Raw genomic sequence first — 26,463 nt, 5'->3', positions numbered from 1 at the left:
TCTCTTTCGTTTTCTTGAGTTTTGAAATCGTTTCCCGCGTTTGCAACGAAAAAGAACGGTAATCGTAATAAATAAATAAATAAAAATTGAAACCGGTCTTACCATAGCATTCCGAAAGATAACTATTATCCATTTGGTCGGTTACTTAGGACAGATATTTATCCTTATCGTCTAACGATTGAAAAAACTACGAGAAACTTACGTCGAAGAGTACACAACAATTTTGTATCGTACAAGAAGTGTTAAATTTGTTTGTTCGCTGTTTAGTCTGCGCTAAATCTCCTTTTCTCTCTATCATTCTATTCTATCGTACACACGAATTACGGTTCTAAACATATCTAGTTAAGAGCTTCGTAAAAATCTGCGGCTATATACACGGGTGAAACTGTTTCGTGAATAGTATCGCGTTAACGCTAGAACAACCGATGTTGAACGTCTGTTTTTAACGCAAATTAAATTATAAACGAAAGACCTTCAATTTCCATATTAAAGTTTTCAAACTTCCAAATGCAAATTTTCAAGTTTCATCAAATTTTTAAATTTTCATATTCCTATATTTCAAACTCCAAAATTTTCAACTACTCAGTTCCCAAAATATGTTTTCTTGAATCACCACATTACAAATTCTCGGATTTGAAAATTCTGAAATTCCCCAATCCCCGAGTGAGCGTAGCGAAGTATAAAAATAAAAAATCGAAAATTCGTCACTCGGTTATTCCAGTGTTAATAAAAGCATGCCAGAGGATAGAAGAAACAGGTGTGGAAAGAGGGTTTAATATTGTCTCATCTGTTCGACAGAATTCATGGAGTTCGCTGAATTCGATGCAAAGTTATAAAAAAGGGACGTTTTTCGTTTACTCTAAACTCTTTTGATCAGTGTTCCACGTTGATCGATTCGTTGGATCGATCGAACGGTTGCTTTGATATACAAACAGGTACGTCGATTACGTGTGATTTGAATCTTCATATGTTTAATATGAATCGACTGGGGACACGCGTGGAAAGTGGAGAGCGAAAATAAAAATAGGAATTTGACAACGAGAAATTATAATACAACCGTAACACAGCGAACTCTGTTCAAAAAAGGTGTCCGAGCGAAAACACGGACACGTCTGTATTTATTAACCATTTAAAACACAGTGATGCCTGTATCGCTCTACGTGTACCTCTCTTTCATTTGCATCAAACGTTCACATCTTTTTTTATCATTTTCCAGGCTGCATAGCAATATCTCGAATACATTACGCAATATCTCGATCACCTTAAGCATTAGTCTTTAGTGTTTGATTATTATACTACAGTAATATACAGAAAATCGTGGTTCTCGACTCGGCAACCTGCTCGTCCACATTTTCCGAACTTTCAAACAGTTTGCAATTTCTGGACCAGCAACTCGTCGAGGTTATCGAATAATAATTACATATACGCTAATTATATATATATAATCGGCCCGTGTATATTAAAATATAAATATCAAATAGACTTCTTGCCCCCAGGATATAATATGTGCACCTACGGCGCGCGACTTAAAAATCGAGAAACGTTCGTTCAAGTAAGATTCTATTTCTTGTCGAACAAATTCGAAGCTCGCTACTATCAGAATTAACTAATCTTTTTACAGAATCTTGCGACTCAGAATTTTAACGGTCTCATACTGCCACGTCATATACTTCTTACCCACACATTCACGCGTTTTAATTTTACTCAACATACTTCGACAATTTTGACATCAGTGGCAATATAAGTTCACTTACATTAAAATTATCACAAAATTACAATTCATATTAAGTTGATCATAAAATTATTAGGTTGCAACATTTTGCGATAGTAAACGAGCTAGAATTAGAATTTTGGCCGTTTGAAAGACAATCTGACACTCCGATACGATCACCGGTTGCATCAAGTATGACGAGTTTTGGGACCGGTTGCATTACGTAAATCACTCGCACGTTGGAGTTCACAATTTAAAGCCTATGTTTTGATTTATCTGCTGATTGATTTCTCGTTTCTTTCCGTCGTTTATTGTCGTGTATACAAAAGCCAAACTGACAAGACTCGCAGCTCGATAACAATATGATCGTAACGCAGTGTTCTCTTACTTGACGATTGGTTCTCTAACGTTCGACACTTTGACATTTCGTAGTAGAATTATTATGTATATTTCGTAAACGTGCGCAAACTATTTCCGAGACCAAACTAAACCTACGCTTTGTACTCTGGTCGACCTCTGAAATAATTCGTCGCACGCGCAAGCAATGAATATTTTCTCCCTTTTCTTGTTTCTTTTTCAGTTTTTTTTTTTAATTACACGGTATGTATAGATGTATATATATAATATGTATAGAGAGAAATAGAGAGACGTGGTGTTCAACGAGATAACCGAGTAAAAGAAACGTTCAAATTGGTCGAACGGAAATGTAGAAAAATCCAGTATGGATATAAGGCACGCTCTACTGCTAAATCAATCGATTGCCGAACTTTTCTACGATTATTTCTTGTACGCACGTATCTTTTAATGAAATTCTCGAGTTTACGGAAAGGAATAAACGATAAAGGTTATCGGTTGAACACCATCTTCATCTGACGACTCCTCGACTGTGCGCCATCGGGCGCAGCCTGAGAGTTTTAATACTTTGAGACAGACAGACTTCCTGCGAAAGCTTTAAAAACAAACGAAAAAAACACTCTTCGCTCTTTTGTTCTATACGCTAAATACCGCCGTTTAGAAACTTCGTCTTTAACGATTTGGGCGATCGATTTATCGGGGTCTATGTTGCTGGATGTACGAAGAGACGATGCATTCGTATTGTAGTCACGTTTAAATTCCTTTCTGAATATATAAATTATACATATAATTTAATCGGGAGTTTAATGGAGTCAGATGGACATTCAGTGCCGACGCCATGTTTGATTTAGGTGTCAGGATAGCGAAAATACTGCAATTACAATTATTTCAGTTTTTGTAATAATTTAAATTCTCAAATCGAATTGTCAAAGGTCAAATTTTTGAATTCTTTCAATGACAAAAAATTGTTGAACCTCGAAACAGCGAAGTTTGCTAAATTCGTGGCTAAATTCGAATGCACGTGTCGATGATAATTTACACATTTATACAGCTGTTACATCCACACGAATAAAGAAGTTTTGGCAAACATTAATCGACGGCGCGCTTATCTTCTCAACGTGTGTGTATACGTGTGTTACGTGTAATGAGTGTAACTACATTATATACATATATATCGATGGTAATGTAACAATCGCGATAAGGCAATGCTTGATGAAAATTCATCGCGGAAACACGCTACGAAAATATAGGAAATTTAGAAGAAGAAAAGGAGATTCTGACTGAAACCGTTACGACGATCATTTCGAAAGATTTTTAGAACCAGCCATTCTTCTTTCGAACCAAGACCTTCTTTCGATCAACGAAAAGAGAAAAAAGAACGAATACGTTCGATCACTGTCATTGTGGAAGATTGAAACGAACCTGTACACATGCTATATGCAAATCTTTCGTAGAAAAGAAAACACACTTTGACGGTCACATTTCATAATTTCATATTCTGTCTAAAATGACTATTGATAAATTTATATTTCACAGAGCTACGTTATTCACAGCGAACTATTTCTCAAAGTCTTACATTGTGAGTAAAGAATCAGTACGTGGACCATCAAAGTGTCAACCCCCTGCCGCGTCACGCATAACCTCGAGTTCATTGAAGCTTCCCAAATTATATCAGACGAAAGAAATTTACGATATCACATAATAAAGTCATTTTTCTGTACAATAAGTCCTGAATGACGCAGCAAGGGGGTTGAAAACGTCTCCGTTAATAAATCAGTGTTTCGTGTTAATCACGATGGTTAACGATTATTAATAATAGTATAAATGACGCTACCACTATCATAGTACAATTAAAATACACAAAAGACGAACATTCAACATACGGTATATAAATGTACAGTACTAGCCATTATAGTGAATAGACTTGAATCTGCGACAGCAAGTTTCCGGCTTATCCATACGATCGTAGAAAACTCTATATTACTAGAACAGTTTTAAATAGACCTGTTTTCTCTACTTGTCTTATATTTTCTCTGTATTTTCAACGCGTTCGCTGCAAATCACTTCCGGGGGAAATAATAATTTGATAGTTTTGAGAATTGTCTGAGAAAAAGGATTACTTTAAAATGTTGTCGAAACTGTGGTGCTTGGACGTGAATATTAATATTGTTGCGACGTGAAGCCAGCTTCGCGATTGAAGAAGTGAAGCTAGTCCTGGCTACGAATTGAAGAGGTCCGTGGAAGTCGTCAGGACGAGCGGATCGAGTGGCCAGAACTTCCGGTAGCTGGGAGCAACCGCGGTGTTTGAATATCAGAACCGCGCCAGACCTCGAAAGATTCAGACGTGTGAATACTTTGTATATTTCAATAAATCGTTCTCGTTGCTTTAAATTTGTGTATTGCAATCGATTATGGCAACTCGAGAGGGAACACCTCGGCGCAACAATATTAATATTAATAGAGTAAACTTTCGTTATGTTGCCACCTTTGATAATTGTGGTTTAGATCTCGGAACCATTGCCACACGAGTGGCAACATAAAGAAACTGTATTTTTAATGTTGATATTAATACGATTTCAGCGAACGGTATTTAAAACTCCCTAAACGTTTCGAAGACGAAGAGACCTGGTAGAAAAACTTGTCCTACTTCGAAAGTTTCTACGAAAGGATCGATCGAGTCCCTAAGCGAAGAAACACAAAGAATCAGAAAAAAATATTTGATAAATCGTACGAACATCGAAACACGAAATTTCCTACTTTCATCGACAGCGAAGACTATTATTCAGCTAACGCCAAAGCCGTGATTAATTATCGATCTAAAAAATTCCTTCACCCAATAAAGACGAGAAATATCGTTAACGATAACTATAATAACAACGTCTAAGCAGTGATGTGTTTGTGTGTTAATTTTTTTAACATTTTACACGAGTTGGTTGTCCTCTTTCGAAGCTACAATTAAATCCTTAAGATTAGCATTATGCATTAAAGATCGACAAACTTTTTTATAATACAAGTACTACCGTTAATATTATTCTGCGACATATTACCATAGTATAATAGTGAACATTTAAGAACATCGAAGAACAGTCAGATAGGTGAATCGTCGATTCTAGCCTAATTTTTCTTTCTTTTTTCCTAGTTTTTTCTTTGTTACGCTTCTACTTTGCTTAATCGGACATCATTTACTCGTAGCGACGAAAAAAGAACGAATGATTCTCGTAATAACAGATCTGTTTCTTTCGACACTTTGACGATGAACTTTAAGTCTATTTCTACGTACTGTAGCAATTGTCGATTGCGATTTAAAAATTAGTCATTTTACAGTGTATATTGGAACCTTCTGATATTAGCGAGTAGGCTCCATTTAGATATTAAAGTCATTCCACGAACGACAGATTTCGTAAAACTAACGATCGTCAAAGTGTCGATCCACGAATGGCGAAAATGACCCAAATTTAATACGAACTGAAAGGAAAAAAATTCTCAGTCTCGTTATCTGAATTTTGCACTATTTCTTTAGACATTTTTCCAGTGATGGAAATTTGGAAATTTCAATCGTTTGGAAATTACACGACGTACTTCCTTGGGTCAGCGTCGTCATTCGATGACTGAATCACGCTTGACACTTTCCAACTGTGTAATCACAAGTTACAGCGAGGGTCATAACCCTCGAAAGTGTTAAACGAATTCGTTGAAGTTTTCAGTGTGAATGGATTGTGTGAGCAAAGTTCTAAAAAATAATTCTTTTGAACAAATCGATGTAAATGCGGTCCGATCGCGAACAATCCTCCTCGACGATTTCAATACCAATAACGTAAGAAGACGTTTCTTTTTTAAGAACTTACAAAGCACAATTACGATATCAATCCTCTAGTAGTAACTCCAAAAATATGTTCTCTCCTATATATATATATATATATATATGTATATATATATATTTATTATAACTACCGCTATTTCCTCGCAAAAAAGTCAGTTACTTTGTTTGTTACAATGATATAATGTATATATATATAATATATATATAATATAATTTCATATGAACTATTCATACAACGCGATGAACATTAAATCCTAAATCCACGAAGAAACGTAATCCTATCCGTGGATGTCCCTTTGATTCCTTTTTCCTCTCGTGTTCTTTGTCCTATCTCATTTTAACGCGAACAGCTGTCTTCAACATCCCCATTCGTAATTTCCAGCATTCTCAAAAGGAACGAAGCATCAACTTACAAAAATATGTTCTTTGTTGACCAATTTTATGCGAGACGATGCCTCTGTTCCGTTTGAGGACGCCGTATCGATCGTTTAGAGATTCCACGCTAAATAAAATTTACTATTGGACACAATCTCGTTAACATTTTAGGCACTACACCTAGACACTAAGAAATCACGCACAAACCCCCCTAGCCCTTTATCCTAGCCCTGATGCGATTAAGAAACCTATGTACAAATTTAAAAACGATTCAAATAATCGTATATATCTCTAGCTTCGAGCGTGTAAATAGGGGTGTCGAAAGGAAGAGGTAAACTGTTACGCTCGCGGCTCAATTTCGATTTATCTTTGTATGAGAATTTGTGATTTGCGATGAAACACGGGCGAAAGGTAGAATCCCCTTTATTCACATTTGTGAATTTCTTTTCATTTACAAATCTGAAAATTCCTACAGTATCAACTATGTCTTTTGAAATTACGAATTCTCAACTTCTCATGATTCTGAAATTTACCCCTATCGAAATGTCCAAATTCCGAATGAGTGAATGAGGAGTTCTACCCTGCAAGAAAAGTGAAATTCGAATGAACGGATGAAGAGCAGCGTATCGGAAATAATTTTCGAAACTGTCCACGTGAAGATGGGAAACTGGGTCTTTTCGAGAAAGCAGACCAAGGATAACGCACGTATATCGACACTATAATTAATAAAATATCACAACTAGAACCATCATCGTTACGATTACGGTATGCTTTTCTTCCTCTCTGAACCTTCGGGTATACATGTTACTACACGTATCCATCAACGTGTTCTTTTTTTACTATTTTTGTCCCCCATTAAAAAATAATAACGACTGAGGAGTTAGTTAAATATGACTGTGAGCTTGTACTGACTGACGATTCTATCGAAACTAAAATTAAAGAGAAACAAAATGAACGTATAACCGCGTGCGTAATAGTATACATTTTCTATAATCGATAAGCATTTTTTCTAATATTAGTAGTAATGACATCGATCACGATATTCTAAGAGTTAAAGAGAGTAACGGCTCCGAGCGAGCTAAACAAAAAATCTACACCCAAATACTTTGTGTTTTTTCTTTTTACTCGTACATCGATAACAACGTGAAACTAATTAAAATAACAATATACATCTACGGTAATATACATACACATACATACATATATATATATATCAGCAGTTAATCCGGACACGGTTCGACAATTACAGTCTTAATGCGCTAACGTTACAAAGAAATAAAAAACAAGGTTAATAAATGTTACAATATCGTCAGTCAAAACCAGCTCTTTGGATGAGAAACCCGACGAACCTGACTGAAAGCTTTTCTTTTCTCCCGTCTATCCACGCAAACGAACGATACAGATGCGAAAATGAAGCATGATATGACTATAATATGCGTATGATCGTCACGTGTATACATACAATCTATACGTGTGTTGCTTTGTGCATCATGTACGAGTTCGAAGAAGAAAAAAGAAAAGAGAACTAATGTTTTATAATACATTACACGCGCATCAACAGTTTTGTTCCTTTTAAATGGAACGCGAAATCTAAGGATATGACTTCTTTTTATCTCACGACTTACGGAGAAAAGATGGTAGGGTAATGTTTTTCCTCTACGCGATTAAATTTCTACATGGCTTACATGGAAGCATACGTATAATATATGTACATGTATAGGCGCGCAAACGTGCTTGTGTTAATTAATAATATATATATCGTATTCGTAAACGTGTATTGTTGATATTAACACGCAACACTTACGTTGATTGTAATTTCATTTTGTTTTACTGCGATCTCAGTTAAATACGTGTATCAAAGAGGCGGTCCTATTTTCTCCTTTGCAGTAAATACAAATCTTCAGTGTAATATGATTAATCGTTAAACAGGCACATCGACTTGGTTACACAATTTTTCCTTTTGTATCGTGCAAATAAAAATTACCGAGGCCAATCGTTCTGACGGGCTGCACAGCAATTTGGTACGGTTAAAAGAAAGGAGCCTTTTGGTTTTGAGAAAGTATAGTTCCATTTTTTAACACCTTACCAGCTCATTTTATTTAACATAGATGAAACTAGCGTCTGTAGGCGTATGAGTTCGCGCTGTACACCTGCCATAGTGTACACCTGCGTGCAAAGGTAGCTTCAAAAGTGGGAGGGGCCGACTCGAGCCGAACTGTGTCGAAACGAACCGAAGTGAACACTAAGGTGCAGTAGACTAAGAACAAATATAACAAATCCCGCATTTCAAAGGTATAAACTTGAAAATTTCTAAATTGATTTCCAGATTAATCTGACGGTAAAATAATTTACATAAAGTAACAGCGAGCAAGGTGTTAAAAGTGCCCCCGTTGAAATTTAATATCAATTGAAATTATTGAATTGGCAGCACCGTCGTATCTATTAAAAAGATTTTTCTTTGTGATTATAGTAACGTACCTAAAAATTCACTTGTACCATTCATCACACACCGCGCATGCATTCGTCTCACTTGCTCAATCACACTTGCTCGTTCTACGTGTAAAATACTCCTAATTAAACTCTGGACATGGATCACTCTAATCAACATACCACGGCTGATATCCCGTACGTTTATCATACAGCTATGTATATAAAATAATTAGCAAAACAATGCCTAAGCGTCATTCCATTTAAAAAATCCACGAGATACACACGTCAGCACGCGGGAGAGAAACCTTTCATATTTTTTTAGTTTTATTTTCGAAAGTGTTGCGAGTCGAAGAATGGCGCGTGCGATCCACCCCTCGGAGTTGTCGAACATCGAAAAAAGATAATAGGAAGATAGATATCTCCGGATGATTATGTACAAAATCGACGTTCATGCACATCTACATCGAATGCGGTATGAAGAATTACGAGACAATGGAAACTGCTCTCTTTTTACACTGACGTGGACAAAGTGCGCGAAGGAAGAACATGATTCCACGAATGTAAACGTAGAGGAAATTGCTAGAAAAAAAGAACTTCGCACCAGAATATATATGAAAGTACTGTGTGTATGTGTGTGCCATTCGACATCGTAACATTTGCAATGAAGGCTTCGTTTTCTCTTTTTTATAATCTCACCAGACACCGAACGAATTTCTCACACCCTCCTTGTTGATCATGCTAATTATATAAACCAGAGATTTGTGCAATGTACGTGAACAAAGTACATTCTTGAACTCTACAACTCTCGATGAAATGCAAAACACTGAAACGAATTAAATGAAAAGATGAAATCCTACTTGAAACGAATTCTAATCAGAGAACGTGGTACCTACGAAAAAATCTGCGAACTGTCTAATAAAATTATCTTAAAATCAGTGATGCCTAATTGCAATAATAATAATAGTAGTAGTAGTAGTAGTAGTAGTAATAGTAATTATAATAATTAATAGTAATTACGATGACGACAATAAGAATCACTTAATAAAAATAAATAGTGTTGAGGCTGCTGCGAGTAGGCACAGCTTTTGTCAATAACGAGAATTACACACGTTCCAATCGAAATGGACATCGAAATCTCAAACTTCAAAAAAGATGGGTGCTCGAATACATCACCCATGCTTAAGACAACACGAACCCTCCCTATCATCGATAAAACTTCGAACACATTTTAAAAATTCATCAATGGTAAATTTCAAAACTGTCTGTATGTGTGTTTCTATGTAATACGTGTATATGTGTATACGAAACGGGAATCACCATCGACGATGGTCCACTTCACAGAAGAGAACGCTCTTGATATCTGTCAAAAAGCATATCAGTACACGCTCGTGAACAAAAATCCATTCGGTCGAAATTCAACGAGCAACAAAAAAAAATTATCATGAATTCTACCGAGTTGAGGATAAGTTTGTTAACGAGCATTCAAGAACGTGTGTGCATGATACGCGTTCGGAGACGTATCATTTACAAAAAAAGAAATGCAAACTTATTCCCGTTACGTAAAAGCTCGAAAGAAAAAATTGAAATTCATCGATACAACTGTTGCACACCGAAGTACAGAACAGTTTTGTCGAATCATCGACACACATCGACCATTTGTTTGTTTCATCAGCTTAAATCGTCGCGTTGTCACGACGACATCGCATGATACTTTTTTCTACACGCGTCTCTGTATGTGTGTGTGTGTTCGTAAAAATTTCTTGGCGCGATATTATTCTCTCTTCCAAAAGCTTATGCACAAAACGTCGAGCGTATATTATTATATATATAATAATGCATAATATCGTCGTCACCTATTATTATCGACATAATATGCGCCGTCTAAGTCGAATAAAATCGTTTACATCGACCGTGTATATCACCAAACAACATTTGGACAAACAAATAATACAAATTACAAATTCATCGAAGCAATTGGTTGTTCTCGTACAAAGGAGGGACGACGAAAGAAACACGGTCAAACTTTCTCCGCGTCGTTCTCCTTTTATCTTTCGATTTTGCGCTCTCGTTTCCGGCTCGCGTGATCGAACGAAACGGAAACAAAGAGAACTGGTTTCGTTTTCGCCATCGAATCTACGTACTAATCATCCAACCTATATATGTTTCTGTTCGCTTTTTCTCCCATTCAAATGAAACAATGATTCTCTGCGTGCGGGCAGTTCGAAGGGGACAATCGCGCAGCTTAAGGACGGATTGTCGAAGAAGTTCAAGTCGACATAAACGACTCTTCATCTTGTTTCAAGAACTCGATCACATACACACGCACACATACACGGATCGAGCCTCTTTTTCAGTCGTAGCAATTTTGTAGTAGGCGATCAGCGTTTTCACTGCGTTTCTTATTTTTCCCATAGTTGATAATAAAACAGCGTCGCGGAATCGTCCCCTTCGTTCACGGATAAAAGAACGTAACTGAACCATCCTTGAATTCCCTGTTTCCCTCTCCTTTCCCTTTCGTTCGATCGTTTTCTCGCGTTTAAGTCAGCACGCGCAACGGGAAAAACAGAGAAATAAATTGCGTCGAAGCGGATCTATAGCGGCTTCGTTACACGGCGCTTTGAGCTTCTTCTGAAAAACCAGACAGACAGGGGAATAATTTATTTTTCTTTTGTTTACTCGGTGAACCACAAACCAGAAGGTTGATATTGATGTTTGGCCGGCGAAAGAGGGGCCAATCCGTATACGGCTGTTGGCTGCATATGTGCAGGCAGTGGATGCGCTGCATGACTTGCCAGCAACGGCCTGGCCGAGCTGTGATGAGCTGGTGGTGGCAACGCTCGACTAGAATCATACAACGTTAATGGAGACGAGCTGTAAAAAACGGGATGATGAACGTTAGAAAGTCTCCGTAAAGCTCTAGAAAAAAAAAAATAGGAAAAATGAGAAACATTTGATTTAGAAAATTATTTCTTCGTTCCATACGCATTCGACTTTACAAGGAACAATATATATATATAACAAAAAAAATAACTTTCTTTACTTAGAATTGTCGTCTGTTTAGGTTCACGAAACGTTGGTGCAATTTTTAAATCTACTACAAAATCTACTACATTATATCGACGAGTTATATCGAGCAACGAAGTTTTCCCTAGAGGAATACTCTGGACTCTACATACCAGGGGTACCCATAAGTAATCAATTGTTTCAAAGTTAAATACAATCATTTACATATTTATTAGCTTTCGATTTCTTATAAAAATGTGCTGACTATAACTCCATATTAAACGTATCACTTAATTCGAATAACAACCGACTATCGGATAAGCTATGATAACGATGTAATAACAAATGTCCGCCATTTTGTTTCGGAGTAATAAAAGCTTCTTTTATTGTTCAAAAAGATAAGTCCACAATTTACAATGTACAATATACGCCAAGCACTCAACTTAAGTCAAACTAATTGACGACTTATGCATATCCCTAATAAAGTCGTGGAAAGTTTAAAAATGTACTAACGGTCTACACACCGTGACGTCTCGTGAAGAAGAAATAAATAAATATAGTCTGATAAAAAATAAAAAGTATCATACGTTCTACAACGTTACATGCCATCGACAAACTAGTGAGAAACGAAGTTGCATAGGAACGCTCTAATGTAACTGGCAACGAGTCTACGGTATAACAACGATCAGGTAACAAACAATACGATGATAAACTATCGCTAGAACGAAAATATAATAAATGGTACACACATGCATGCATCAACTAGGTGTCTAGGTACCCACCCGGGTGTGAATCCCTGATAGGTGGGCACTTGTTGCTGCTGGATAGCAGTGGGAGCCTGAGAAGGAGCGGCTGTTACGTACACCGGGGGTGGCACGGCATGGGCTCTTGAACGCACATGGGCGTACTCCTGGTACAGGGGTTGTCCCAGGTGCTGGGCACTTCCTATTACAGGCCCCCCTGCAGGACTTCTGCCCCCGCCACCGCCCCCAGGACTCAAGTGGGCCGGATGCCCATGATGACTGTGGGTATGACCCGGATGGGCTGCCGTACCCACCACTTGGCTCTGCCTACAAAACCCAAAACAAAATCCATCCCTTCGTTATGCAATTTCCATGCGACTGTTACTTACTTTAAGAAGTCTCTCTAAGAGGATAGAGACCAAACCGACAGAGGATCTCGTTTCTATTCGGATGAGATCCTTATTGACCATTTGCGTTACCACTCAACCTGCTAAACTTATCGACAGATCACAATTATACGTCAATTCTTATCTACTCTGCGGGTTGTGACAGCGCAAATGGTTATGAATGATATAGAAATTCATGCTACGTTTACTTGCCCGAGCTCGTCTCGACGGCGTGCACATCTCGTCATCGGTTTGGTCATTTCTCGTTCGAAGAGAAAACTTACATGCATTCGATAACTACGTGCACATAATTGTCGCGATACTCTATTTGTTCTATCTCTTATCGTTATTTCTCCTAAATCTATGCAGTGAGACGATATACTGCATGCTTCGTGTGCGTGTTGATTAAATGACATGCTACGCGTATGCTCACCTATACTGATGCACAGTATTCGCTACCGCCCATTTCTGATGGTCTCTCGAATGAGCAGCAGGTGGTTGAACGTATTCGTGTTTGTACTCGGCTCTTTTTCCAGGCCACGATACCCGCTTGTCCGTGCCGGTCGTGTACACGATGTGCTGCTCTTGAAGGTGGGGATGCGCGCTACTCGTGGTCACATACTGCAAGAAGTAGTCATGCATGTCATAGGCATCATCCTAGAAAAACATTGCCAAAAGAATGATTACTAAAACGGGGGACTAGGGATCAAGCAGCTGGCCAAATATTTTTCTCCCTACACAAGGAACGTAAGTACCGCAACAGAAGAAAAAAGATATATCGATATTCGAATGAATTGATTTTTAACCTGATAGGTCGGTGGCTCTTTGCAGGCTGGCGCGTGACACGGATGTGGAGCGAGGTACTCGACGCCGGGCTCTGGTTTTGTCGCAACATTTACCATATTGCACTCGGATTGTACTTTTGCCAATAGCCGCTTCTTTTGTGACTGTGAAGAATATCCGGAGCTGCTACTGCAATCAACAGAAAGATTGACGTCACACACAACTGCTATACTGAATACTGTCATGTGATATGAATGACATAATTTATACTATCATATTCTTAATTCTTATATCTTTATAAGTCAAAAGTATTAGTCGTTTCGATTAAAATTAATTACCTGCTGACATGGTGCTGTTGTTGGGGCTCATGTTTAATTAACTGCGTGGTTTGTTGATGCTGAGGATGTTGCGGCAAATGTTGGTACAAATGAGTATGCGCTCGGCCTGGACTAGCTTCGCCATCGCTGTCACCCACGGTTACACAACTGATGATGTTTTTCCGTTGTGTCCTCTGGGACGTGCTATGCGTCGTAACGTGCCCGTTGGTATGAGGCTGAGTGGTCGAATGGGTTTGTTGGATCGGTTGAACGACGCGTGGCGTTGACTGCGTACTGAAATGAACAACGAATAGGGTCAATTGTATGGGGAACAAAGTGTACCGATCTTTTTCCCACAGAACTCATAACAAAGATTACACAGAGCATGAAAAAAATGGCATTGAACGCTAGAGGCTGTAGAGTGAAACGTTGTTAGTTCGTAGCCGAGAAAAATCGACGCTCCAAGCTTTGAATTATTCGTATTTTTGAAACGCAGCATGTGCAATCGTTTGTCCTGTAAAATTTTTCCCCCGCAAGCATGAATACTCGAAGCACTCGTTAAATATTCGGAATTTTCGGGAACGTTATTTTGTTACAAGCATTGTGTTAGATGCCATATTCTTTAGTGATCGTTAACCATTTTACGTTGTACTAGTGCGTAAGATTACGTGTTACTGCATTACAATTAATGTACCTTCGAATGACTTCCTCGCGGACTGGACGTCCATCGCCAGACAGGCGAGTTGCCAAATTTTGACAGGCTCCGCATTGGCGATCTTCACAGCTGTCAATGATATTCATGCATGATTCAACTACTTCTATTCTACTAATAAATTACTAATAAATACGGTCTACATAAACGAAAAACTTGTTGGCTGCGAGACTACTTTGTACAGAATGATACGTCTGTACACAGACACACTGAATAAACCGTGTATCATCGTATGATCACATGGCTATACTAAATTTGTTCTCACGAAGCAACTGAACAGGTACTAACTGAATTTTCCAACTTAGAATGTAATGATCGCGTTGCATTCGCGTTAAATAAGTCTTATAAAAAAACTGCGGGCAGTATTTGCGTCTAACTACTTTTTGACGGTACCAGTTCCAAAAAATCGTTAAACGGTAACTTACCATTTGCCCGGTATTTCGTCTTCGCTATCGCTAATCGTGATAACAGAAACGGCTGGCGATGGAGTATCGTGGATCGTGATGGTTTGCTGTCTACCGGATGTAACTTGATGATGTTCTACGTTATGGCTGCTGCTGTGTTTGCTGCTGTGATGATGCTGTTGCATAGGTGGTTGTTGCCAGTGACCACTCGTAGGCGAATGCCGTCTCATGTTGCTAGGCGGTGTACTTTCCTTTACCCTCTTCTTCACAGGACTTAATTGCTGGGTCTCCTTTTTATGCTCGTGCCTGTGCTGAGACTGTTGTGGTACCGTCACGTGATGCTGATGGTGTTTCGTCACGCTTCGCTTGCCCCAACTTTGTGAAGGATGTTCAACGAGGGCACTAGTATTGTAGACTTCCGTGACAGGGAATACTGGCCGCTGATCCTTCCCAAAACGAGGGAAATTAGTTAAAAATCGACAAGTTTTAAACACGAAAATCATAGGGGCTGGGAATCTTCAGTAAGATTAAGAGAAATGGATGGTAGTGGATTATAATCTAGATTCCCAAGGTCCCTATTCTTCATGCAACCACTCGTACCTGCAGAATAGCAGAACTGTCCACGATAAGAGGTCTCCCCCAATCTCCAGCGTCGCTCAACAATGGCTGCTGTATGGCTGCGTGTTGCGGTGGCAACTGCTGCCAGGATGGTACGATGGCAGCCATTTGACGACTTCCACCAGGCCAAGACGTTTGTACAGCGTTCTGCAGATTAAGGGTAGAATCAGCATTTTTTCGTTTTCAAATGTGTTCAATTTGGACTTACCGTTAATAACATTTGACGTCCAGTTTCCACCATTGATACCGGTACCGCCGCGTACTGTTGCTGAGCAGCTGCAGCTGCCGCAGCAACAGCTTGCTGCGATATAATCGATGGTTGGATCTGTAGCGGACCTTGTTGTGCTTGCGGTGGCTGCAAGAGGAGATTGAAATATAAATGAACGATCAAGAACAAGCGAAGAGGATGCGTTGAATCACAATGGTAATCAGCATATCGCACTTACTTGAGCAACGACTACGTGTTTTGCAGGACTTGGCATCGTTTGATAACTGGGTGGATGACAAAGCAGACCAGGCACCAACTGATGCGGAAAGTCGTGCACTCCGCTTCGTCCACTATTCGATCCGCTAGACGAACTACTGTACTGAGTCGCGCGACGACTACTGTTACTGTATATTTGATACTGGAAAAAAATACATCCATAATAAGAATAAATTTTTGTTGGATATATGACATCGAGTGTGATGCACTATGCTAAAGAGGATTTGTCTATGTACCAGATTGTCATATCCTGTTTGTGCAGTGCGATGTTCCCTGACCAAACGCTGTACTTGATTGGTCAATTGGTTGTTAAAGGTGAAAGTTACGGCACTGCCATTCGTCGTCGGCACAAAGTTAGCTACCAACGATGTTGGTGGAGGTGGCTGAGGCGCTGGAGGAGCTTGGTGATGCGCTGGGCTTGCAGTGAAATCACCTGCCCGTCGACAAACCTCCATCATTTGGACGGAAGCCTTAACATTGTTACAGTGTGCATAATCGACTAAATGGGCCAGCGTAACAAAGGCATGGTTCAGAGCCTCCCCGGGTGTTATGCGGCGCTCCTACAAGCAACAAAGTTACGCGATGAACAAAGATATATTTTTTCGTACGACGTAAAAGCAGAGGTGATCCTTCGATTACGTGCAATTAAAGCATCAATTAGATATTACTACCTGGTCCATTGTGAGCATCCTCTTCAAGAGGTCAATGAACTCTCTTCTATCCGCTTTCTCAGCCAAAAGTTGACCACCCTCAAAATCAGTCGGAACATTCACTTGACCAATATCGTCCAAACAGTTAAAAATATACTTCCTTGCCTCCTTAGATTTAATGCCCGTTTCAGCCTCGTGCTCTTCAGGTGTTTTCAATCGCCAAAATGGATATGTACCTGTAAGTAGATAAAAGATTAGCATCTACTCAACTGGAAACCCGATGACCTTGATCAAGTCTCGATTACTCACTGTCCATGTCTCTGTAAAAGAATTTGGTTGTTTTACTGGCATTATTTAACATGTGCTCCGTTGGTAGGCCTTGAGTCTGACTTATATATCGAATCTGATCGTATTCTGAACTACCAGGATACAGAGGCCATCCTAAAAACAGTTCTGCAACCACACAGCCGAGCGACCACATATCTATCGCTTCACAATATGGAAGTCCAAGTATAATTTCAGGTGCACGGTAGTATCGCGATTGCAAATACGTGTTGCAGACAGCTTTGGACACGTGGGAGGCTGACCCGAAATCAATAACTTTGACACGATAAGGTTGACGTACTGGATCTACCAGCATGATGTTTTCTGGCTTAAGATCCGCGTGAATCAACCCCAATTGCTGTGAACATTCGATAAACCCAGTTCGATGAATCGCCCACACAATGATACCATCGCTAAACAATCAACTTACCTTCAGTTTCAAAAGAGCGGTGAGGACTTGTTGAAGGATAGGTCGGATGTATTTGAGCGGTAGGGGTGAAAATTTGTTCTGTTTCAGAAAATCATACAGATTCTGTTCTAGCATCTCGAAGACCAAACACGTGTGGGATTTGTGCTGGAAGCACTCGTAAGCGCGCACAAAGTTGAACTCATCCGCGTTTTCCTGACTGAGTCGAGACAGGATGGAGACCTGTTCAAAATTACGATTATATTCAACCAGTGGTTAATGTGATAGGTCGCATAACAAAATAATTCCGGACATTTGTTAGAGTGCGTACCTCAATCTGCCCTTGGCGCGCATACGATGGATGGTTCTTTAGAATTTTGATGGCCACAATCTCATTAGTTCCTTTTTTCCAGCATTTTACGACCTGCAGACAAACCAAAAGAGGACAATTGAGTTTCAGGTAAGTTCCTGCGCTACAATAAATTCGGGGATAATTCCTTACCTGTCCAAAAGTCCCTCTGCCCAAAAACTCGAGGACCTCGTACTGATTAGTCATAGAGTATAAAACTTCGTGCTGGACCAATTGGTAATCTCCATCGCCCTGGGGGTTGCTGCCACCGCCTCCATTGGCAGCATTGGTCACTTGTTTGCTGTGCGCCGTCATGCCTGTCTGCTTATGTTGCTGTTGTTGTTGCTGCTGCTGCTGTTGTTGCTGCTGCTGCTGCTGCTGTTGTTGTTGCAGCTGCTGTTGCTGTTGATTATGGTGTTGCGACACTACAGTACTACCCACTGCGTTCGTCGCGTTGGCGGAGTGGACTGCCAGGCCGTCACCATTACCCTCCCTCGACCAAGTTTTTCTCTGTAGGAGGAATACACCTTATACAAAAATTTTTGGACGTTAAGATATCGTAAAGTTCGCTTCGATAGCTTTGGTTGGGAAGGGACGAGAAAACGACGAGCACAGGAGAAGTGATTTCGAACTTGACGAGGGGATGATCAACAACCACGCCGATCCTTGGGTCCGTCGAAGTGGGGTGGTCTCGACGGGTGCATTATAGGCGCAAATGTTGCTGAAAGTTAGTCGGACACACGGGTGCATACGTTGCTGAAAATTAGTCGATCACACGGGTGCATACGTTGCTGAAAGTTAGTTCAACGCGTTGTTCAAAATTATTGATACTTGAAGTATGCATGTATGCCACAAGATGAGCTCTGGTTTTGAAAGACTACTTTTTTATTGTGTTATCATTGATGTGACACCTGTAATCAACTATTTGCTCCCATACGAAAAACACGTTTGACTTCAACCAATAGGAGCATCGTTTCAGAGCTCACCTTGTGCGAACTATGCACATAGTCGAAACTTTATGGAGTTAAAAATCATTGTTCCGGTGTAAACATGCATTGCTGATTAGTCAAGGTTGCCGTAAATTTATCGAACACCCGTTGCAGATTCATCGAACGTTGATGAAAATTCGCTGAACACATGTACCGCGAAAATAGCACTTGCAGAAGAGGAACGTAATAGCGAACGAGGAACATGGAAGAACGAGGAAAGTTTCCATGAAACACGTTTCGCGGTATCGATCCCCGTTTCGGCGAAAATCCTTGGCATGAAATTTTTCGCGGGTATTAGGATCGCTTACGGAAGTGCATTGCAACGAACAGTATGCAATATGAAATAGAAGCCTTGACGGTAATCAATACGCAACTACGCCATACGGAAAAGTCACCTGGCGAACGACCTGTTCATCCTCTGTGCTCGAAACCAATTATTTCAATTCGCGATTAGTTCCACCCACACTCGAAACATTGATCGAAAGAGGTCTTTGTGGTGCTTCAAATTTTCGACTTCATTTTTTCAGGTACTATTGATCGACCACGATAACTTTTTCGACGAAGGATACGTGTTATTTTTAGCGACCGCAAACATTGTAACGAGTACGGAAACGAAGAGAAAAACAAGCGAAGACAAGCAGACAGTATTATACAAAATAACCATAATGACCGTAGTTCTACGGCAAATAGGGTAATTTGGACGTCAGAATAAGAAATCAGGGTAGAACGTGATTTTGAGAATTAATGTAGAGTAGTTTGTTCACACTGGTTGTTTACAAGGATGTCTTAGGGTTTTCATAGGTTCACAGATTCCTCTAGGTTCTCTACAACTTCTGCTGTAAGTTTTAGAGAAAGTCTATAACTTCTGAAGATCTATGGCTTCTACTAAAATTTTTCTCAAAATCCTTGGACTCTTTGACAAGAGTCGATCTGACGATCTGCCAAGTTCTGCTTAGGCTCTTCCTAATTTCTCCTGTGACCTCGGACAGTTTCTAGGTTCTTTCAAGGTTTAATCGAACGGTGGGAACCTTCCAAGCTCCATACAAACTTAGAGTAACCAGGTGGATGCAGAAATAGGGACATACTCGGAACATAAGTATTGAGCCCAGATTCGTTACTAGCCGTGAAACCCGCCGTACCCTCGAAAGCGGCAAAGAAACGGTCTATACAAAGGGGACAAGAAGCACCTGGAAGGGTACAATCCCTAGGATTTGGGTGCTGAATGTACCCCGAACGCGATACTTGTTCGAAGATTTATTGAGACATCGTGAAAGTCGTCTCTGAAATATACCGTTAGCTGCGAGATTTAATGACCATTTCTTAAAATTCGTGTCTGAAAGATACGACGACAATGATTTATAGTACACGTAACTTGACCTGGAAGAATGACAATTTCATACGACTGATACGAAAGAAACTGTGTACGATCTACGGCACGCGATACTTTGACATACTTCAACTTGCGTCACTCGTAATAGGCGATGATATTCAATTTGCGCAAAACAATGCCATCCGTCGATAAGGCGTTAAGAAGATTAGGTAGAGATACAAGGATAGCTCGATTGATCAATCGCAAACGGTGTTCGAATTTTCCAGCTCGAAGAGTTAGGGGTTAGGTAAATTGCTGTTGGCCTTATGTGTGCTATTGGAAAGATATCCCTACAATTTAAGTCCTAGGTTTCTTCTTGGATCCTGTAATTCTAGATCGCTGTATCTTGAACTCTGTATCTGTACCTTTAGATCTTGATACTGCTGTATCTTTAGATTCTTAGATTTCTATGTACCTAGACACCTACATCTTGAGAATAGCCTCCAGGTCCATACTCTTAAAACCTATACCTCTAGATACCTTATACAAGTTTTCTAAATTCGTGGATCTCTATACTTATGGGCATCTAAAACATCTTTATGTCCCTAAAACCTCTACACTTCTAGAATCCCTAAGTTAGACAAGTCCTAAACCTCCATGCTTCTCTCCCTATACCCCTAATCCCTAAACACCTACAATCCTACTCCTCAAACCCCATAACTCGATCTAATGATCTTGATCTAATTAACGGAACTCGCGATACCCAGTGCCCTGTAATAGCAGCATCATAGAAACCCGCGATATCGAGTGCGAGACAAGGTACATCTATATCGCAAGAAATTGCATTTGTTCGTCTACGGCACATAAAATAGACTATCCAGATAAGAATTAATGGAGCTGGCTGTTCTATCTGCAGCGTTCATCTTGAAGCGTTATACGTTGGGCGGCAAGAAAACGAGGAGAGAGAAGTTGACTTTCCTGAACGCGATGCGATCAGGCGGGTTAGAAAGAGGAAGAACGTTATCGGTAAGAGTAGATCGCAGGAAGTGGCACCAACCTTCTGGCCACAGCGTTGGTACGTGTCTAAGAGCTTGATCGTCGAGGCTCGTACCAGGGTCTGTTGGTTCGGGCTACTCTTCTGCAGCGCATTATTGTTGTGCAGCGAGCTAAACGCGGTATTAGCACCGTTCACGGAGTACCGTTGTTGCAGACCGGTATTGTCTAATTGGTAGTCGCCGGTCGATTGGACCAATGCGTGCTGGATCACCGGCTGACTCACGTTGTACTCCAACTTGCGTTTCTTGCTGTGATGGTGAACGGTGTTGTTACTGCTGCTGCTGCTGCTGCTGCTGCTGCCGTTGACGCTACTCGTCTGCTGTGTTTGGATGAACATGTCACACATTCCCTGTAATCACAAAACAGGGATACGTCCTTATTATCGAGCTACTTTCAATACCGGTGCGGTGGACTCCATTTTGGTTACACTTTTATCATAGACCTACAGGCTGACTCAAAGCTGGCAATTCCATATTCTTCGCGATTCGAAATATCTTTCTCGGGTTAATACAGGATGATTCAAAAGAAATGACAGCAGTTTTCCATGACATAGATACTTCGAACTTTTTCTACAACAAATTCGGAAATACAGAAGGTGATTCATAGGCACAGTCAAACTTTCTATGGGAAATTAAGGATTTACTCATACTGTCAGAATTTATTTTTGACAACAGAGGATCTACTTAGAAAATATGGTTTGAACGAAGGAGAAACTTTCACAAGTTCACTAGAAATTGGCAGGTTCTAGTTTGGATACGTGACAATGTATGACAGGAATCTACAATCTGTATCTACACAGTTCCTACACAAAGTTTCTAAATTACTCAAAACCGTTCGGTCATCGTGCCAAACGATAATGTCCAAGTGTGTACCGGGCTTAAGGAGCGATTTGGGCGAGCGGTAAACAACGGAAAAATAGAAGCAAACTAAAAATAAACAGAAATAAAAATGGCAAACGGCGAACGAGAAATTCGTGGTTATTTGTTTTTTTTTTTAATGTCGGAGCAGCAGGGTGTATCCTAGCGAAAGAAGAGGGAGGCCGTGTCTTGTCATTCTGATTTAGGCGAACCAGGAGAAACCGAAAGAATCCGTGGTTCGCCATTGCGGCCAGGAAACCACGCGACATATAAAAAGTACGAAAGCACAACTAAACACCGACGACACACGACTATGAATATTTTAGTGTCTCCTTCACGTACATGTGGCTTTGTATGGTTCCACGCTGATTCGGGCCAGCGGCTCTCAAAAGGCATCTACCGACCGAATATCAGGTTTCCGCGTGATGACAGTGTCCAAGTTAGCTGCAACAGGGCAAAGATTTTTCGGTTGGTTTTCAATTTTCATCCCCGCCGAATTTAGACAGTTCCTAACCCCTGTTCATACTTTTGCACAGACAACTTCGTTGCTTATTTTTAGGAAATTTTGGCGTCTTTGGTTAACTTGGGTGAAATTTTATTTCGGACAAGGATCGAAAATTTGGACAGTTCCCTAACCCCTGTCCATACTTTTGCACAGACAACTTCGTTGCTTATTTTTAGCGAATGGCGTCTTTGGTTAACTTGGGTGAAATTTTATTTCAGACAAGGATCTAAAATTTCCAAAAATTTTCAAACCTAACACTAAGCCTACGAACCCCAAATTTAAAATAGAACCAATCGAATATATTTAACCTATCGAATTACGAACATAATTTATCGAACATAATTCCAGGGAATAGAGGATCAAAATTTCCATAGTAATGAATTGAAATTAGCAGATACAGCGTACAAAAGTCGGTAGAAAGTTAATCTCTGGAGCGTAAAGCTGCAATTTACGAAATTTAACTTTCGATAAGATAAGGTCGTTACTATATCCTTATCGATCGCCTAACAGAAAAAAGAAACTGCACGTAATCGGCGTGAAGTATACGCTCTATCGGCGTTGCGACTGTAAGTTTCAGGATTCCTATTTTTTTTTTGTTTCTCTGGAAACTTTCCACAATTTTTACTCGATTTCACCCACGTGTCTTGACGATGCTTGTTCTTTTTTCTCTCTTCCCTTCGTTCATCCGCATGCACGACTCTAATTATAGTGCCGTTTGTCAGAAATAGTGTTGCTCCGTATTATGAACGATCCGCATGTACAGTTACGCGTTAAAGACCGGTTAACTGCCAATAATTTAATTCATCAATCGATCGCCTTTCCAGTCATTTCGTTTATCTGTTTCGTACTTTTTGTTAATTATATTATGTTCTTATATCCTTATTTTCATAAGAATGAATACAAGCTCTGATAAAGTGTCTGATGAAATTAAAATTATTTTTATTCCATACAATTTCGACGACTCGAAAAAATTGAGGGTTCGTGACCTCTCGGTGGAAGTCAAGCATGAAAACGGTTGCTCGTACAAAGAAAGTCCATATAACCTTTTTTATAGAGAATTTCTCAAGCTATAAATTTCCTCATAACTATTTTTGTCGTGGGACTGATAGATAAGGAGATATTCGCGATTAACTGCGTTTTGATCCCCAGAGCAGAGGTCACACTAGCCATCTCGTGCTTTCGAGTAAAAATATTTGTTTTAGTAAAAAGGTAAAGAATTTCAACCCCAATGCGACCCTTTTCCGGGGTAAAAATAAGTGAAAGAGTGTTGTACGATATCTGTGATCGTAAAAAGTTCCACTACGCAAACGATTCACGGAATCGCGACAATAATCAATACTGACGAAAAGCGGGATCAGCGAAAAGTCATTCGAGATACGTCGTAATAAAAGGAACTACTTTACGTAATAGTTTTGAGCGGAGATATAGCGGATCAGAAGGAGTTTCGGTTTACTCCGACCTTTATTATCGTGTGCTACAGCAACGGATGTAAAAAGCAACGAAAGTAAAAATGTAAAAAGGAAAAAAAGAAAATACGCTAACGGAAAATCTGGATGTACATACGCCGTCTCGTCTCGACGATAAACGCAAAACGCACGAGGGCAAACTTTGCAATGCAAAGTCGCGTGGTCGGTGACGCTCGACGCTGATCTCTTGAGTTATCTGCAAACGACTCGTTTAATCGTTTTGGAGCCGCCAATAACGAGAGTATGTCGCTCCAGAGGCGCCCAGTAGCAAATAACCAGGCTAGACTCAAAAGTACCGACCATTTCATCTCTTTCCATCAGCTCTACGAAAAATTTAAATTGTAAACTTGCCACTGCTGTACTATGTACTTTGCGCATATCGTTAACCCTTGGATGATGAATCGGGTAATGTGACTTTTAAAGATTTTAATTAGATGGAGGGTCAGATAACTTCGCCGGGAAGGATATGGAAAATTTTTTATTTTTTGTTGGTTTCAAATTTGGAAATTGAGAAATTATTAAATAAGGAAATAGGGAAAGATATGCAAACTTTAAAATTTTTTTGCTTCACGTTTGGAAATTGAAATATTCTCAAATGAGTTGATACTCACTGGAAAGGATATGGAAACTTTATATTTTTTTTGGTTTAAGTTTGGAAGTTGAAAAATTCTCAAATAAGTAGAACTTCAAACTTCAAGATTTCTATGTTCTCAAACCAGAGATTCTTAAATGTACAAAATACTCGAATACTCAAGTACCTAAATTTTTAAATATTTAAATTCTCAAAGTCTCAAGTTTCTAAAGCACCAGTTTCAATTTCCAAATTTTTAAATCGCCAAATTTGTAATTTCCAAATTTTTAAATCGCCAAATTTGTAAATATCAAATTTACAAATCGTCGAATCCTCACCAACCAAATTTACAAACCGACGAATCTTCACATCCCAAATTTACAAATCGTCGAATTCTCACACCCCAGATTTACAAATCGTCGAATCTTCACATCCCAAATTTGCAAATCATCGAATCTTCACATCCCAAATTTGCAAATCATCGAATTCTCACGTCCCAAATTTCTAAATCACTGAAATTGCAAATCATAGAATTCTCACACCCCAAATTTACAAGTCATCGAATTCTCACACCCCAAATTTATAAATCATCAAATTCCTCATATCCCAAATTTCCACACAATCCCGAATTCCTAAGTTTCCAAACCCCAAACTTTCCAAACCCTCAAAAATCCCCAAATCTCCAAATCCTCAAACCTTTCAAATCTTCAAACTTGCCAATCCCTCAAACTCTCAAATCTCCAAATTCCCAATCTTTCAACCCCCGAACCCAATTTTTCCAAATTCCCAAACCACCAAATTTCAAATCCTAGGCTCTAAAATTCGAATGTCCCAAGAGAAATCATATTCGCATGCGAGTGTACAGTTGATCTCATCGGTAATACGGATCGCGTGAAACGGTTCACGTGTTCTGTTTGCATGCTGACTCAAACCCGATAGATAAGCGGGAAGCCCAAAATCGAGCCAAGCTTTTTCTCTGGTTAGAAAAGTTCACTACGGAGTATGAATCAACGATGAGTCACGAAGAAATTGTGGAAATCGATTCGTTTCTACTAAAGGTCCATAGTAAGGCAACGTTTAGAAGGGTATCGGAATGATAGCGAAAGTATCGAGCGTAGGATATAGTAGGATATATACATGTTTATAGCATGTTACTATAGTACTGTACTGTTCAATGTATTATTCTAGTAATATGAAATATAATAGTAGTTGTTAGCCTTTTGACGTAGCGTTTATTTATGAGGTGCGTCAGTCAAGACTATAACATTAACTATAACTATGACTATAACTACAATATTAACTATAAATATTACTGTGACTATAACTATAACTATAACATTAACTATAACTATAACTGTGACTATAACTACAATATTAACTATAAATATTACTGTGACTATAGCTATAACTATAACATTAACTGTAACTATGTCTATAACTACAACATTAACTGTAAATATTACTGTGACTATAGCTATAACTATAACTGTGACTATAACTACAACATTAACTATAAATATTACTGTGACAATAGCTATAATTATAACTGTGACTATAACTATAACATCACCTATAACTATGACTATAACAGTGCGTCAGTCAAGGCTATAACATTAAAACGAACAAAGAAAATTAAAATATTCTGCGTACTTTATATTCAGGGATCCTTGATAATGTAATTTATAGTTGAACCTAAATTTGAAGATGAAGAGTATTCGAAATTTGAGTAAGGTTTGTCATATTTGAGCTGTAAGTGCGTCACGAGTGAGACTCCTCAAAGTACAGGAAGAAGTTAATATGAAAGAAGGAAATAAATATTAGTAATCAAGCAAATAAGTATT

The 26,463-nt window shown here is 39.3% G+C and overlaps 1 protein-coding gene across 21 annotated transcripts in view; it reads right to left on the bottom strand.

Moving 5' to 3' along the window:
* Hipk (Homeodomain interacting protein kinase) overlaps positions 1 to 26,463 on the bottom strand; it is a 38,448-nt gene that overhangs the window by 4,443 nt on the left and 7,542 nt on the right. The window contains exons 1-20 of one of the 21 annotated variants that reach the window (XR_013040063.1): positions 26,273 to 26,391; positions 22,423 to 22,524; positions 21,670 to 21,792; positions 21,225 to 21,572; positions 18,023 to 18,379; positions 17,852 to 17,944; positions 17,545 to 17,763; positions 17,100 to 17,472; positions 16,809 to 17,026; positions 16,377 to 16,700; positions 16,103 to 16,282; positions 15,865 to 16,011; positions 15,639 to 15,803; positions 15,060 to 15,484; positions 14,617 to 14,706; positions 13,944 to 14,216; positions 13,629 to 13,794; positions 13,256 to 13,479; positions 12,443 to 12,763; positions 8,065 to 11,606 (exon numbers count right to left, since the gene is read on the bottom strand). Coding sequence is in view for 20 of the 21 variants with exons in the window: in XM_012282931.2 (XP_012138321.1) it covers positions 11,363 to 11,606; positions 12,443 to 12,763; positions 13,256 to 13,479; positions 13,629 to 13,794; positions 13,944 to 14,216; positions 14,617 to 14,706; positions 15,060 to 15,484; positions 15,639 to 15,803; positions 15,865 to 16,011; positions 16,103 to 16,282; positions 16,377 to 16,700; positions 16,809 to 17,026; positions 17,100 to 17,472; positions 17,545 to 17,763; positions 17,852 to 17,944; positions 18,023 to 18,379; positions 21,225 to 21,572; positions 21,670 to 21,792; positions 22,423 to 22,476 (4,344 nt within the window). In the remaining variant the exon portion in view is untranslated. Of the gene's footprint in view, positions 1 to 1,072; positions 11,607 to 12,442; positions 12,764 to 13,255; positions 13,480 to 13,628; positions 13,795 to 13,943; positions 14,217 to 14,616; positions 14,707 to 15,059; positions 15,485 to 15,638; positions 15,804 to 15,864; positions 16,012 to 16,102; positions 16,283 to 16,376; positions 16,701 to 16,808; positions 17,027 to 17,099; positions 17,473 to 17,544; positions 17,764 to 17,851; positions 17,945 to 18,022; positions 18,397 to 21,224; positions 21,573 to 21,669; positions 21,793 to 22,422; positions 22,525 to 26,272; positions 26,392 to 26,463 lie in introns of those variants that run through there. The other 20 variants (XM_012282931.2, XM_076537820.1, XM_076537821.1 and 17 more) reach the window with 20 other exon arrangements.

Source organism: Megachile rotundata, chromosome 12, assembly GCF_050947335.1.
Source record: "Megachile rotundata isolate GNS110a chromosome 12, iyMegRotu1, whole genome shotgun sequence".
Lineage (NCBI taxonomy): Eukaryota > Metazoa > Arthropoda > Insecta > Hymenoptera > Megachilidae > Megachile > Megachile rotundata.
This window is presented reverse-complemented; position numbering and strand designations above follow the sequence as displayed.